Source organism: Eurypyga helias, unplaced genomic scaffold (genome assembly GCF_000690775.1).
Source record: "Eurypyga helias isolate BGI_N326 unplaced genomic scaffold, ASM69077v1 scaffold33403, whole genome shotgun sequence".
NCBI classification, from domain to species: domain Eukaryota; kingdom Metazoa; phylum Chordata; class Aves; order Eurypygiformes; family Eurypygidae; genus Eurypyga; species Eurypyga helias.
The window spans coordinates 1-12,450 of NW_010242396.1; the positions used below are offsets into that span (position 1 = coordinate 1).

Sequence of the window (12,450 nt, forward strand, 5' to 3'; positions counted from 1 at the left end):
CCCACCGGATTTGAACCGCATCCCCTGCAAGGCAGCATTCTTCCCCTCGCCCCAAACCACCGGCCTTTTCCTCGACGCTCCGGGTCTTCGGCCCCCCCAGCGCTGCCCCTCGTCTGCCCAGCGCCCCGGGGACCTCCGGGGCCAGGCTGTCAGGCGGGGAGAAGGGGCGAAAGCGCCCGATTGATCGTTTTTCTCTCCCAGGCCTCTCGACGCAGCCCATCTGGCGCAAGCTGTGGGACGACGTGATGAAGACCAGGCCGCCCAACTCGGAGGTGAGGGGACGCTGCCGGTAGGAGGAGCACGACATCGGCACCCTGTTCCCGTCATCTTCCGTGAGGTTTGGTTCCGGAGCTCCGGGCTGCCTCTGGGAGAGGGCTGGGGCTTGGCTGTAGGCGTTCGTAGAGCTCCGGAGCTTGGTGTTACAATCACTCTGGGAAACGGGGTTCAGAAAGGGAAATGTAGCGTGCGGGTACACCCTCTGCCTCACAGCAACACGCTGCTGAAAGAATCAATCCCGTCCTGGAGATGCAGTTCTCAGGGAAACGGGGGATAAAAACAGTATCTTCTATCACGCTTACACCTACACTGGCCACAAAATGGCCTGGAAAGCACTAGAAAAATACTTAGGGAAGAGAGCGAGTTTGGGAGATGGGTTTTACAAGGGAAAACTGGAGCAGCTCTGTTGATTCGGCAGCGCAGAAGAATCGTTAGCAGACAACCTAATATAAATATAGCCCATAAATAGTGGCTTGGGAAGAAAATTCCTGATGGTGTGGGTTTTAGTAGGCTGAAACGTGGCTTATCTTCCAACCACTGGGCATGTTTGAATTAGGCCAGATGCAGGATGAAGAGAAAGCGATGGGAGTAACTCAGTTTTTCAACAAACACACTGAAGAAGGATGTTGAGAACGACAAAGGTAGCCTCAGTTGTGCCAGCAGAAGGGTTTTTTTGGATGCTGCATTGACCAGGTTGGCAGATGGCCGTCATTGAAAAGAAGGAGAAAAATTGTGGTTGAGTTTTTGTTAATGTGACCCTGTTGTTTAATTGCAGAATATAACCTGCTGGAGGAAGAAGTTCCTTGAAACGTTCTTCTCAAACGTTCTTCACGGGGTCTTGGATGTTTCCTCTGACTGGCGACTCAACGACCATCACTTTTCGCCGCTGCTCCACAGCTCCCCGCACGTTTCCCAGCTTACCCTCTGCAACATGCTGCAGGGTGCGGTGGAGCTCACAGCCGAGCACAACCAGGAAGTGCTGGAAAATCTGGCTGGCTCCCTGCAGATCCTGAAATTCCAGCACCTCCTTTCCTCTGACCAGTCCATCAGGCGTTCGCTGGTTTTACTTCTTCACCGGCTGATTCACCACGGCTCTGTCAGCCAAGTGTCCATGTATTCCTGGCCTGTTCCCGACACGGTTCTGCTTGTTCTCATTTTGAGCATGAGCGCTGGGTTTTGGCGCTCGGGAAATGCCCTCACGTACCACAGCGGCCTGTGCGGCCTTTGCAGAGAGGAGGACGAAGCCCAAAGCCAGGGGTCGGCACAAGAGCAAGCGGAGAGGGGCCGCGATGAGAGGGAGTGGAGCAATGGAGAGAACCGGAAGAGATCCCCCAGGATGCGGGAGGAGGCTGATGCGGAGGTGAATGGATGCAGGGCTGACACTCCTCTGAGCTCTGTCCTCTCCGGACCGAGAAGTCCTCCCCTGCGAAACCAGGCGTGCGGTGAGGCAAGCAGTGAGGTGCCCTGTGAGCATGCCAGCGTTCAGGGAGGCTCTGCTTCTCGTCGTGTCTCACGCCGGCTGTCCTGTCACCCCGCTCTTCGAAAGACACGCAGGCGGCCAAAATCTGCAGTAGGGAAGAAAGGCCGTAGCCTCAGACGAAGCAGGAGACTGTACGCTGACCCAGAAGACCTGTATGATTTTGTTTTCACTGTTGCTAGAGAGGATAATGCAGGGTTACTTGACAAAAACAGCGCCATGGAGGGAGAGAGCGCTGAGAACTGGACTAGTTCCTCCCCAGGGTCTCCATGCGCTGGCCATACTGGCTCTAAGAAAAGAGGAGGATGTGCCGGGATCTTTTCTCTGAAGGCTGCTCACCGCTTCCGAAGCGTGTCCACACTGGAATTGTTCTCCATTCCTTTGACCGGGGAGACGTGTCGGACTCTGAGTAACCTGCTGAGCTCCTGGGTATCTTTAGAAAACTTGGTTCTGTCTTACAACGGTTAGTGGTGTGAACAGGTTGTTTCCTTCCAGCCTTAGTGTAGTGGTCGGCCTTCATGCTCGGGTTTTATTTGCAGCTGAATGGGTTTTGTAAGGGTATCAGTACCTGATCCTGAGAATGGCATTAGTGAGCCATTGCTTGAGGGTTAGAACGGGGCTCTTCTACAGCAAAACAGCCCTCAGCAATATGCTCAAACGCTGTCCCAAGGGGGAAGGGAAGAGCCAGGTCTCCGTGTCCAGCATACAGAGTCTGGCTCAAGAATGCGTGGAAAAAGCGGTCTGTGAGTACCTGCAGGCACAGACTGAGCTCACAGACCGCTTTATCCACACGTTGCTGGGCCATCGGCGCAGCTCCAGCTGCGTCTGTGTCTGTACGGACACAGCTAACGCCTTTCTGTACCAATGCTGTTCCAGGCCTGGGCGCCAACATCTTCTGCATCCTCTCTGGGCTCCGGGCCCTCTCCCACCACTCGGACTGCCACCTCCGCGTGGTGCGGGTGAGCGACGTCTTCTCCCACATGCCTTGCATGGAGCTTGTTCGCTACATCCTGAGTGCCTTTCCCCAGCTCCACACGCTCTCCGTCAGCTTCGACCTCAAAAACCAGCTGGAGGGGAACAGGCCAGAGGGAAATCCAAGCTGCAGCGAGGCAGAAATCCCAGGTAGGAAACAGATTCTGAGCAATGACCAGGATGGGGCATCCACATTGGAACTCTAGGGTGTTAGTGATGTTGTAATTAAGCAATTACAGCCTCACCTTTCTGATTTAGATGGTGTTGCAGTTTGTCATTTCCAGTCTGTGACATGCTCGGACAAAGCATTTTAGTGCTGTGCCAGCCTGCTGCAACTTCAGCTTCGTACGGGGCCAGTCGTACCCTGCTAGCAGTGACTGTCCGTGCAGCCCACGGGGAGCGTCTCCCACCAGGTCTCTAAACTGGTTGAGGGCTTTGTCCATCCACTTGGCTGTGAGGCTCTAAGCCTTAGATGGATCCTTAAGCAGAGAGAAAGCATCTTGTGATCATCATAGAAGCGCAGGTGATGGCAAAGCCCTGCCCAAGCCTCCGGATTACAGTCTGGGAGCTATAGCAGCATGTTCTCAGCTCAGAGATCTCGCTGCCCTTGAATGACCTGAGGATGGGGAGGCACTGGAACAGGCTACCCAGAGAAGCCATGGATGGCCCACCCCTGGAAGTGTTCAAGGCCAGGCTGGATGAGGCTTGGAGCAACTTGGTCTAGTGGAAGGTGTCCCTGCCCATGGCAGGGGGGTTGGAACTTGATGGTCTTTAAGGTCCCTTCCAACCCAAACCATTCCATGGTTGTATGAAAAGCAGCAAGCAAAGGCCGAATGAAACATGGAGGGGGCAGTGAAGAGCTGTGCCCTGGCAAGATGCTGGCTGGTTTGTGCATAGTGTGACCTTCATTCTCAAGAGCTGCTCCACTGCCAGAACACAAGAGAAATTGGCCCTGTGCTCTGGCAGGAGTCCTGAAATGTGTCTGACGTTACCGTAGGTCTGAGCTGCCCTAGGGCTCTGAGGCAGGGTGAGTTGCAGGGGCATTTTCTGCCAACCGAAGTGATAGGTGCAAGGACTGCTTGCTCGCTCTGGGACCGAGCTACACCGAAGACTGGCACTCCAGACAAAGCTCTTTCATTGTTGTTTTTCTTCCCTTAGAGAGCTGCCTGGAGCAGCTGGAGATCCGATTCCCTAGGGAACCTCTGCACACCACGTTCCTGCTGCCAGTACTCAAGGTGTCCAAGTCCCTGCAGCAGTTGTCCCTCGACAGCGCCACGCTGCCTGGCTCTCAGGAGCTGGGGCTCCTTTTGGAGGCACTCAGAGGTACTCTGCTAACCATCACCGACACACTGAGTAGCTCCCTCGTCCTTTAGCATGAAGCCAGCTTAGGTGGGTCCATTTCTTCAGCGTGGACGTTGAAGTCTCCTGAGAAAAAGAAATGGGTGTCAGCCATCCCACTTTCTGTGCTGAGCATGTGAATGATCCTGAGCAGCAGAATGGTTCCTTTGTAATTACCCACAATCCAGCATAAATTATCCACAGTCCAATGCAGTTTGTGGGAATTAGCTGTAGTTGGGTCAGGGTCTTTTCATCTAAGGACGTACAGTACTTGACCTGAGAACTTGTTTTGTTTTCAGAGTGTAATCCGAATCTGAAGAAACTGAGCTTTCACGATGTGAACCTGGCTGAGCACCAGAAAGAAGTGCTGCTCTTGCTTCAGGATCCCGTCCTGCAAGGTACAGCGAACTCCTGGGTGCCGTTCCTTGGGAAGATGCTGCGGGTGCCTGCTTTTGCCTGGCTGATGCGTAAAGAGGTGATCTCCGGATGTGTAAGCTTTAGCCAAATGTCACTGTGCCTGCAGCGGATCCGTAGCCATTGGCAGAGTGGGAAGGTGTCTGGTTCTTTGTGCCAGCAGGGCAGAGAGGAGCAGCTGCAAGGCTGGCGTAGGCTGCAGGGAAGAGTCCGTAGTCTGGGCTGTAAACCAAAGATTTTTAACCTGCAGAGCACATCTGCCTTTAACTGGGTCAGCTGGCAAAACCACTCCCCACGATGTGATCTCCGCTCTCTCCCTGTGACAGTGGCAATGCTGTTGTATGCAGTCCACTGCTGGGGAAGCTTTGTTCTTGCGTACGGATTAGGGGCTGGAACTGTCTGCAGGATGTTAATTATGGAATAATGAAGCACACAGGGCGTACTAACACGTACTCTCGATCCATTTTTTCTGTAGAAATCACATTTTCCTTCTGCCGGCTGTTTGAAAGCTCTACTGCTGAGTTTTTGTCAGAAATAATCAATACAGTGAAGAGAAACTCATCTTTGAAGAGCCTCAAACTGCCTGGGAATCGCCTTGGTGCGTACAGTGAACGTTGCTGTGGGGCCTTGACCTTAGGCCAGCTCTGGAGAGAACTTGAGGGTTGGAGTTAGGAGCGTTGCTGGCGGGTGACCTCAGAGCTGAACTCGGTATGTGCACGAACATAGTGGATTTCATCCCCAAAATAAGGAGCATCGGGTTCATTTTTGAAAGGCAGAATTTCAGCTGTGCTCAGCAGCGTACCAGGAGTGGGCATTACAGTTGCTTTTCTGGGCAGGACTCTGGATTTGACTGATCTGCAGCAGGCTCTTTAACAGGAACAGATTCAACAGCAGCTGGGCCTTTCATCCAGAGGCACAGGTTTTGCCCACATTTGGGCATTTGGTGCCTTGAAAGCTGTTGGCAGCCACCAAAGTGTTGGAAATGAGTAAAGGAAGGGTTTGTGTCAAAGAAGTGGAACTGAATTTACAGCAATAATAGGCTTTTTGGATCACAGGCCGAGCAGAAATGTTTTGAGAAATAGATTTCAGGTAAATCCAGAATACTGTTGTTCTTTTGATGAAAAAACATACATGGAATTTCTATGGTCTGTGTGTAACCCTGTGCTTTCAGCTGCTTTTAAAAACAGAACTTCATATTGACTCCTCTAACAAAACCAGGATTTTTCTAGTGAAACAAATCACGGAATGGTTTGGGTTGGAAGGGACCTTAAAGACCATCCATTTCCAACCCCCCTGCCATGGGCAGGGACACCTTCCACCAGACCAGGTTGCTCCAAGCCTCATCCAGCCTGGCCTTGAACACTTCCAGGGATGGGGCATCCAAGGCCAGGCTGGACGAGACTGTCAAACTGCCCTGTCAGCAAATACAATGCCCTGGGGGTGAACTCACTTCAGACCACCACAGGGGAAAAGAGAGAGGGTGTGGAGATGAGCCCTTTGTGCCACGTGCACATGCTTATGGCCTCCTGCCTGCACTCTTACCCCAGCCCTGTGGCTGTTTAAATACTTAAAGATGGTTCCCTGTTTGCATCTAACACCCACATTTCTCCCCTCTTAGGGAATCACAGGCTGGTTGCCCTTGCAGACATTTTCTCTGAAGATTCCTCCTCTTCTCTTTGCCAGCTGGATGTCAGGTATTCTGCCAAAATGTCTTGTTTTGGGAGGGCCAGAACTGGGTTCAGACAGCAGGAGAAGCCTGAGCATGGTTTTGTTCCTTCCTCAAGGGAATGTGTGCCCAAGAAAAGCTTAGAGAATGCTGTAATGGGCACATACAACCTTGGGGACCTCCAGCACCTCACTATTCCTTTTTTAAATGAGTCAAGCTCCATCTTAAAATCAGCTTTGGGAGGCAGCTCCCGTGGTAAGCTGCTCCAAGCCCTTGCTGTCGGTATCAGGGTGACTAGCTCTGTTCCCACTGCCCCTGCACAGGGAGGGAATGCTGTCATTGCCCCCGTCAGATCCTGTGAGTGCCTTGGCATTCCTTTCATTGTCTTTGCTCTTCAGCCCGAACTGCTGCTCCCCCCTTGAGCCTGAACGGCCATCGATAGGCAATAACCTTCACAAAGCACATGGAGGGTGACACTTCTGCAATACTAACGCTGTTTTACTTGATTTTACCCCCTTTCTTTACACCCTAAGGGCTGAGCTTGCTGAGACTGCACAGGCTTGACAACTTCTTTAACTATGGCCTTGAATCCTGATTGTTATTGTGCCTCTCACAGGATTAAGTCCAGCATGCAATTTCACATTTATTCAGACATCTATGCAGGGGAAGTAACCTTCTGGTCTCCTAGAAACACCAGGACCTGACACATGCTCTCCTGCTTTTCTCAGAAGGAAGAGATAAATGATCCCTTGCTGCCGAGGCTTGCACTGGGACCTGTAGGTTGGTCCAGGCAGGTGACAGCTGCCATGAGACGAGTGCTCCCAGGCACTGCTTAGCCAGCAGCTTGGGTCCAGCAACATTTTTACAGACACAGCTGGACCTACGTAAGTCAGTAGTAAGGAGGCCAGGATAATGAGTTTAACTTGTTAGTGGTTATCACCTTAGTTTTAAAAAGCTTCTAGCCCTTTACATGCTGTGCTTCAGTTTAGGTTTTCATCAGAACTGACTGACCACTCACACTTTGAATTGCTGAAGGAAGTTGTACTTTGCACTGAAACATCCTCATGCCTGTACTGGCAGTTACTAGAAGGATCAGTAATTTAAACTGCTCAAATTATAGCCTAGACTCTTAATGACTTTTTTTTTGTCTTCCTTTCCCTGAAAAGCTCAAATTGCATCAAACCTGATGGGCTCCTGGAATTCACAAAGAAGCTGGAAGGCCACATCCAGCAGAGAGGTGGACAGATTCAATTCACGCACCTCCGCCTCTTCCAGAATTGGCTGGACCAGGATGCTGAAACAGCCCAAGAAGCACTTCGGCGTCTCAAGGCTGTGTGCAGTGTGGTCAACGACTCGTGGGACTCCTCTCAGGCCTTTGCTGACTACATCAGTGTCATGTGATGGACACAGGAGCAGTAGAAAACCAATCAGCTTGAACTAAGTGGTTCAGTCCATGGCCAATAAGATTTAATTCACAGCACAGGAGGGGGTTTCTTCCCCTGGTTCAAGCAGTATGTACAGTTGTTCTTGCCACTTCTCTAGTCATTTGATGAAGGGACACCACAGTGAAGTGACACTGAGAGAGACTGTGGGTCAACAGCTGTACTTCCAGGTGATCTAACTTCTACCACCTTCTTAGTTTGAATATTTTAAGTGGGACAGATACCAAGTGAGCTGCTGTGACTTCCTGCAGCTCCCAGGACAAGCAGCAGTTATTTATTTCACTGGGTGTTGTTACAAGTTTCATGTTGTTTCAGCCAACCTCTCATTAATGACCATCTCCATGGTTGGAGAGACTCAAAAGCCATCTGGTTGTGTCCTTGGCAACCAGCTCTAGGTGACCTTGCTTTTGAAGGGCAGCACTGGACAGTATGACCTTGAGATCACATCCAACTTCAGGCATTCTGTGATCTGTGAAATAACAACTCCTCCCTCCACTTAAAAGGGAGTAGAAAAAAGCAAGCTAAAAAAGCCCCCAGCCTTGACCTTTGACATTTGGAACACCACCACAATTCTTTATGTACCAAATAGCCTGCTATTTATTTGCAGTCATGTCCCCCCCTCCAATGTCTGCAGTCACTTTACAGAGGTTTTGAATAGTTTCTTTTGTAACACTTTTCATAATAAAAATATAATTAAGACCCATAATGTACCAAAGTGTGAATTTTATTACTGCCTTGTAAGGTGATCTAATTAAAACACTCCGCTAGATCAGGGGATCCTGCCCATAAGCAAAGCAAGTGGTTTCAGAAATGGAGTTACCTTACTAGAGCCTGATTTCCTACCGCCAGATCTTCAACATACAAACCCTCTTGTTCCTGAGTAATGGGCAAAGATCACATTTCACAACAGAAATGGATCCTGTAAGTTTCTGGTCACCAGCTGTAAGCCAGAGCTGTTTTCCCTTAAACATGACCATGCACATCAAGTGCTATAAAACCACAGGCTTAACTTAAACCTGAAGACAAAACTTGGCGGAGTAGAAGGCACAGACACCAAGAGCATGAGAACCAGTGCTGAATCTGATTGAGCACACAAGATCCAGTTATTCCCACTTCCTAAAGGGCTGTTTTTCAGGCACACAACAGCAAAGACAAAGCCAGACTCCTCGCTGTTGTGGGAGACTGATGCCAAGGGCCTTCAAGCCTGTTAGAAATCACACCGTTCTGCTATTCCACAGCCACACAGCAGTCCAGCACGTACTGCTACCACTGCCCCTTTCCTTGAAGGGTTAAAGTGGGTAGGACTGCCACAGCAGCCTGCCATTGCCCCCACAGGGGACAGTAACCTGTTAGGGAATCCCTCGCTGCTCCTCATGGGAGTGATGATGAAAAGTGAAGGTGACAGCAGCATCCCACGCAGCCTTCAGCACGGAGTCCTGCAGGCCCCGCTTATCGGCACAGTGGTTCCACTGGGAGAGGTCGGAGGTGCAGTCAGACCCTTCAGGAGGGGGCCGTACCTGGTGGCCATTCACACAGCGACGACATTTGATCCTGGAACAGAGTCAGCCCAAGGCCAGTGTAAGGTTCACCCACTTCTGGGCTGTTTAAAAATGCAGCCAATGACATTTGGATGAACTTTCCCTCCACCTGCAACACTGGCAACTGGATATTCAGACAGGATTAATTACTCCATGTTACACTGAAACACACAACCACCTTCTGGCATGTGTGACAGAGAAGGAATGACTCCTATTCTGGAAACCCTGGGGCTCCATTTCCAATGGCACTCGCCCTCCCTGTTTAGCCATGTGGCAAGAGCCCAGCAGGGCCCAGAGGAATTCCCTGGAAAGGTGAGGGATGTTGCTCAGGGCAGATCTCAAGCAAACACCCCCAATGCTCACACCTTCTTAGCGCTGTGTCAGGCTTCCCGACTGTGCGAACACACCATGCTCCAAGCCGCTCCATGCTGGCTCCCACCCTGGCCACTGCGCTGTGCTCAGGCTCTTTTGGAGAAGCCCTGCTGAGCTGCCACGCCGAGTCAAAGAGCAGCGGCAGCAGCCCTGCCAGCAAGGCCTGTTGACATGCAGACAAGATACCTACGCAGAGCTAAGCTTGCAGCCAGCTTAAAACTAATCCTCTTCACTTCCTGCCTGAACTAAGAGTCTTAACGTTCACAGCAAAGCTTTTCCCTGCACTCCCTGTCCTCTTTCTGCTGGCTACAATACCACAGGTCTCAGGGTGGGGGAGAAGGGCAGGCAGTGAAGGATTCTTTTAGTCTCCAGAACAGCACTTGGGTTGGCCTTGTGAATTCGTAGCAGATAGAGTAGCCCTGGCAGTGGAAGCAGTTCAGCATTTGGAGATCACAAACCACCAAGAGAACAGCAAGGAAGGACCAAGCTGGGCTCCAGTTTGAACAGCTCTGACCAATTTCTCTCTTTTCATCAGCTGCAGTATTTCACAGCCTCCAGACAGAGGCAGCAACAAAAATAGTTTGCTCAGTTGTCCTGCCAGCACAGCTTTTCTAAGATAACAAGAAGGGAAGACAGCAAGGAAGTGCTGATCCCCAGGTGGTTAAGTTTCAGAAGCAGAGGTACTTGAGGCCCTCCCTCTCTAAGCTTCCTCCTGCTGCCTGAGGAACCCCTGAGCCAGTAGCCCAAACCATGGAGGGGCTTTTTGCTGATCCCATCTATTAGTCATTCAGTATACTCACTTGTCATGGGTGTCACTGGTGGTGGTCTCATTCAATGTGAAGAGCTCCTTCAGCTCCCCGAGTGAGAAGTGCCTCTCCACATCCTGCTCTTCATCCACCACGCAGCTGCTGAGGGCCTTCTTGTGGGTCTGGCGTTGGAATATCTTCTCCTCTATGGTTCCTGTCTACAGGAGAGAGTCGGAGATGAAGTACAGCTGGGACACTAGTGTTAAAGGAGCACTGCATTGGGAAAGCGTCACGGATCAAACAGCAGCAAGCTGTCAGGACCATTTAGTGCCTTGCCAGACCAGTACAGATGACAGGCGAGTTTTGCCAGCTGCACTCCAACATCATCTTATTTGGCTGCTGACCTAACCCAATTCTGCTTCTTGTCTTTCACTGTGCCTACAGTAGTGGATCCAAAAGAGACATGGATGAGGAAAAGGTGGAGCTGCCACTTACGGCTGGAGCTCACACCACACCAGGTTGTGCTGACAGGAGGAAAAGGAGCCAGGCAGCTACAGCCACTCCTTGACAAAAAAAAAATCCAACACACACAACATCCCCCCAAAAAACAGCAAGAAGGGCTAGCCCTGGGTGACACGAGCTCAGCACTAGTTGCTGGTTCACCCCCACACGGATCAATCACACTCACTGTCTGGAGGGAGATGACTACTTCTAGAACAGATGTGTGAAAGCCCAGCATGCTACACTTTTAAGACAGAAGCCTAAGAGCAAAATGTTTTTTTTCTGCAAATAAATGTAAAACAAAGGAAGAAGGTGATTAGTCATGATTTGCAGACCAGTTTGCCAGTTCTAAAAGCAAAGGACAGCCCTGCTTCCAGGTGCAGCCAGGTCAGAGAAAACGTGGAACACCATACAGAGGAGATGGGCAAAGAACACTTGCTTTGTCAAAGTAAAATAATTGATCAAGGAACACAAGCTTACAGAAAAAAAAAACCCACACAAAAACAACACTCAAACCAAAACAAAAAACCCCACAGCCTGAGCTAACGAGGGGTGAAGGTCAACAAGGGCATAGAGGGGACATTTCTGAGCAGCCATCACTACTGGCACTGCTGGACAGAGTGCTATGGTAGCCTGAAAAGACAATCTCCTTCGTGCTTCCCTTTACAGAGCAGCTACCCCACCTGCTAACCGGCAGCCCCATTCCAAACGCTGCTGTAACTCTGGGAGTGTACTCGCTGTTTATTAAGTATATGTACACCCAACCAAACCAGACTGCAGCCAGACTGAAAAACAGCAACTTCGCATCAGACACCCCACGGAACTGAAGACATCAGATGCCTAAATGACTGCAAAGGAACATCTTATCTGAAAGGCCACAGTTATTTCAGTTCCTCAGAAGCCAGTCAGCATTGGAAACCAAAGCTTGCAGTAATGACCCTCCAGCTTGAACCTTCATGGTTTTCTACAGCAACACATCCAAGGGTAGGAAGCAATTAAGTTTTAATCAATTCTGGTCACTGACGCAAAAGGGCTCTTCCCCTGCTGGTCCCAGTTGCAGTAGCCACAGCTGGGCTGGCAGCAAGGGCTCCCCGCTGAGGAGGTGAGGGGAGTAAGACTCACTGAAAGCAGTCGATAGATGTAGCACGTCTTCTTCTGGCCATCCCGCCACACACGGGCCATGGCCTGCTCATCGTTAGCTGGGTTCCAGTCCGGGTCGAACATAACCAGTCTGTTAGCCCCGATCAAATTCAAACCACAGCCACCTGCTTTGCTGCTTAACATGAAGATAAACTCTGGGCTCTGCGGAAAAAGGCAGACTTGGATTAGACTACAGAGGCAGCGTTTTACTTTTACTCACAGTATTCAGAACTGGCAGGAGAGCTGCTCACATCTGGCAGGTTCTACTTACCGAGGGGCTGTTGAATCGCTCCACAATCTTCGCTCTCTTTTTAATGGACATGGTGCCGTCCAGCCGGACATATAAATACCTAGAGTATACAGCATTTACTGCGGTCAGACTGCTGCGACCTTTACAGCACCCTACTTGAAAGGGAAAAATCTTTCCCAGCCAGCCTTGTAACAAGGGCCTGGGCTTGGAGAGCTTTTGCAGAGGGCCAGAGATTTTTCTGAGTAACCCACAAGAGCCAAAGCACAAGCCACATTAGTTCCAATTCAGGAACATCTGAGGTAAAAGACAGATCACAAG

General features: G+C 50.7%; 2 protein-coding genes across 2 annotated transcripts in view; one reads left to right on the forward strand and one right to left on the reverse strand.

The window, feature by feature from the left end:
- Nucleotides 1–201: 201 nt before the first annotated feature.
- Nucleotides 202–7,544, forward strand: LRRC41 (leucine rich repeat containing 41; the record flags this gene model as incomplete). The annotated part of the gene is made up of 8 exons (XM_010149070.1): nt 202–272; nt 1,052–2,216; nt 2,630–2,875; nt 3,884–4,048; nt 4,363–4,461; nt 4,953–5,075; nt 6,096–6,171; nt 7,310–7,544. Coding segments are annotated over 8 exons (2,180 nt in total), but the record flags the coding sequence as incomplete, so codon positions are not given.
- Nucleotides 7,545–8,659: 1,115 nt separating this feature from the next.
- RAD54L (RAD54-like (S. cerevisiae)) overlaps nt 8,660–12,450 on the reverse strand; it is a 19,622-nt gene continuing 15,831 nt past the window's right edge. Inside the window, exons 14-17 of the mRNA XM_010149071.1 lie at nt 12,154–12,232; nt 11,865–12,044; nt 10,296–10,459; nt 8,660–9,136 (exon numbers count right to left, since the gene is read on the reverse strand). Coding sequence (XP_010147373.1) covers nt 8,935–9,136; nt 10,296–10,459; nt 11,865–12,044; nt 12,154–12,232 — 625 coding nt within the window. The 3' untranslated portion in view covers nt 8,660–8,934. The remainder of the gene's footprint in view (nt 9,137–10,295; nt 10,460–11,864; nt 12,045–12,153; nt 12,233–12,450) is intronic.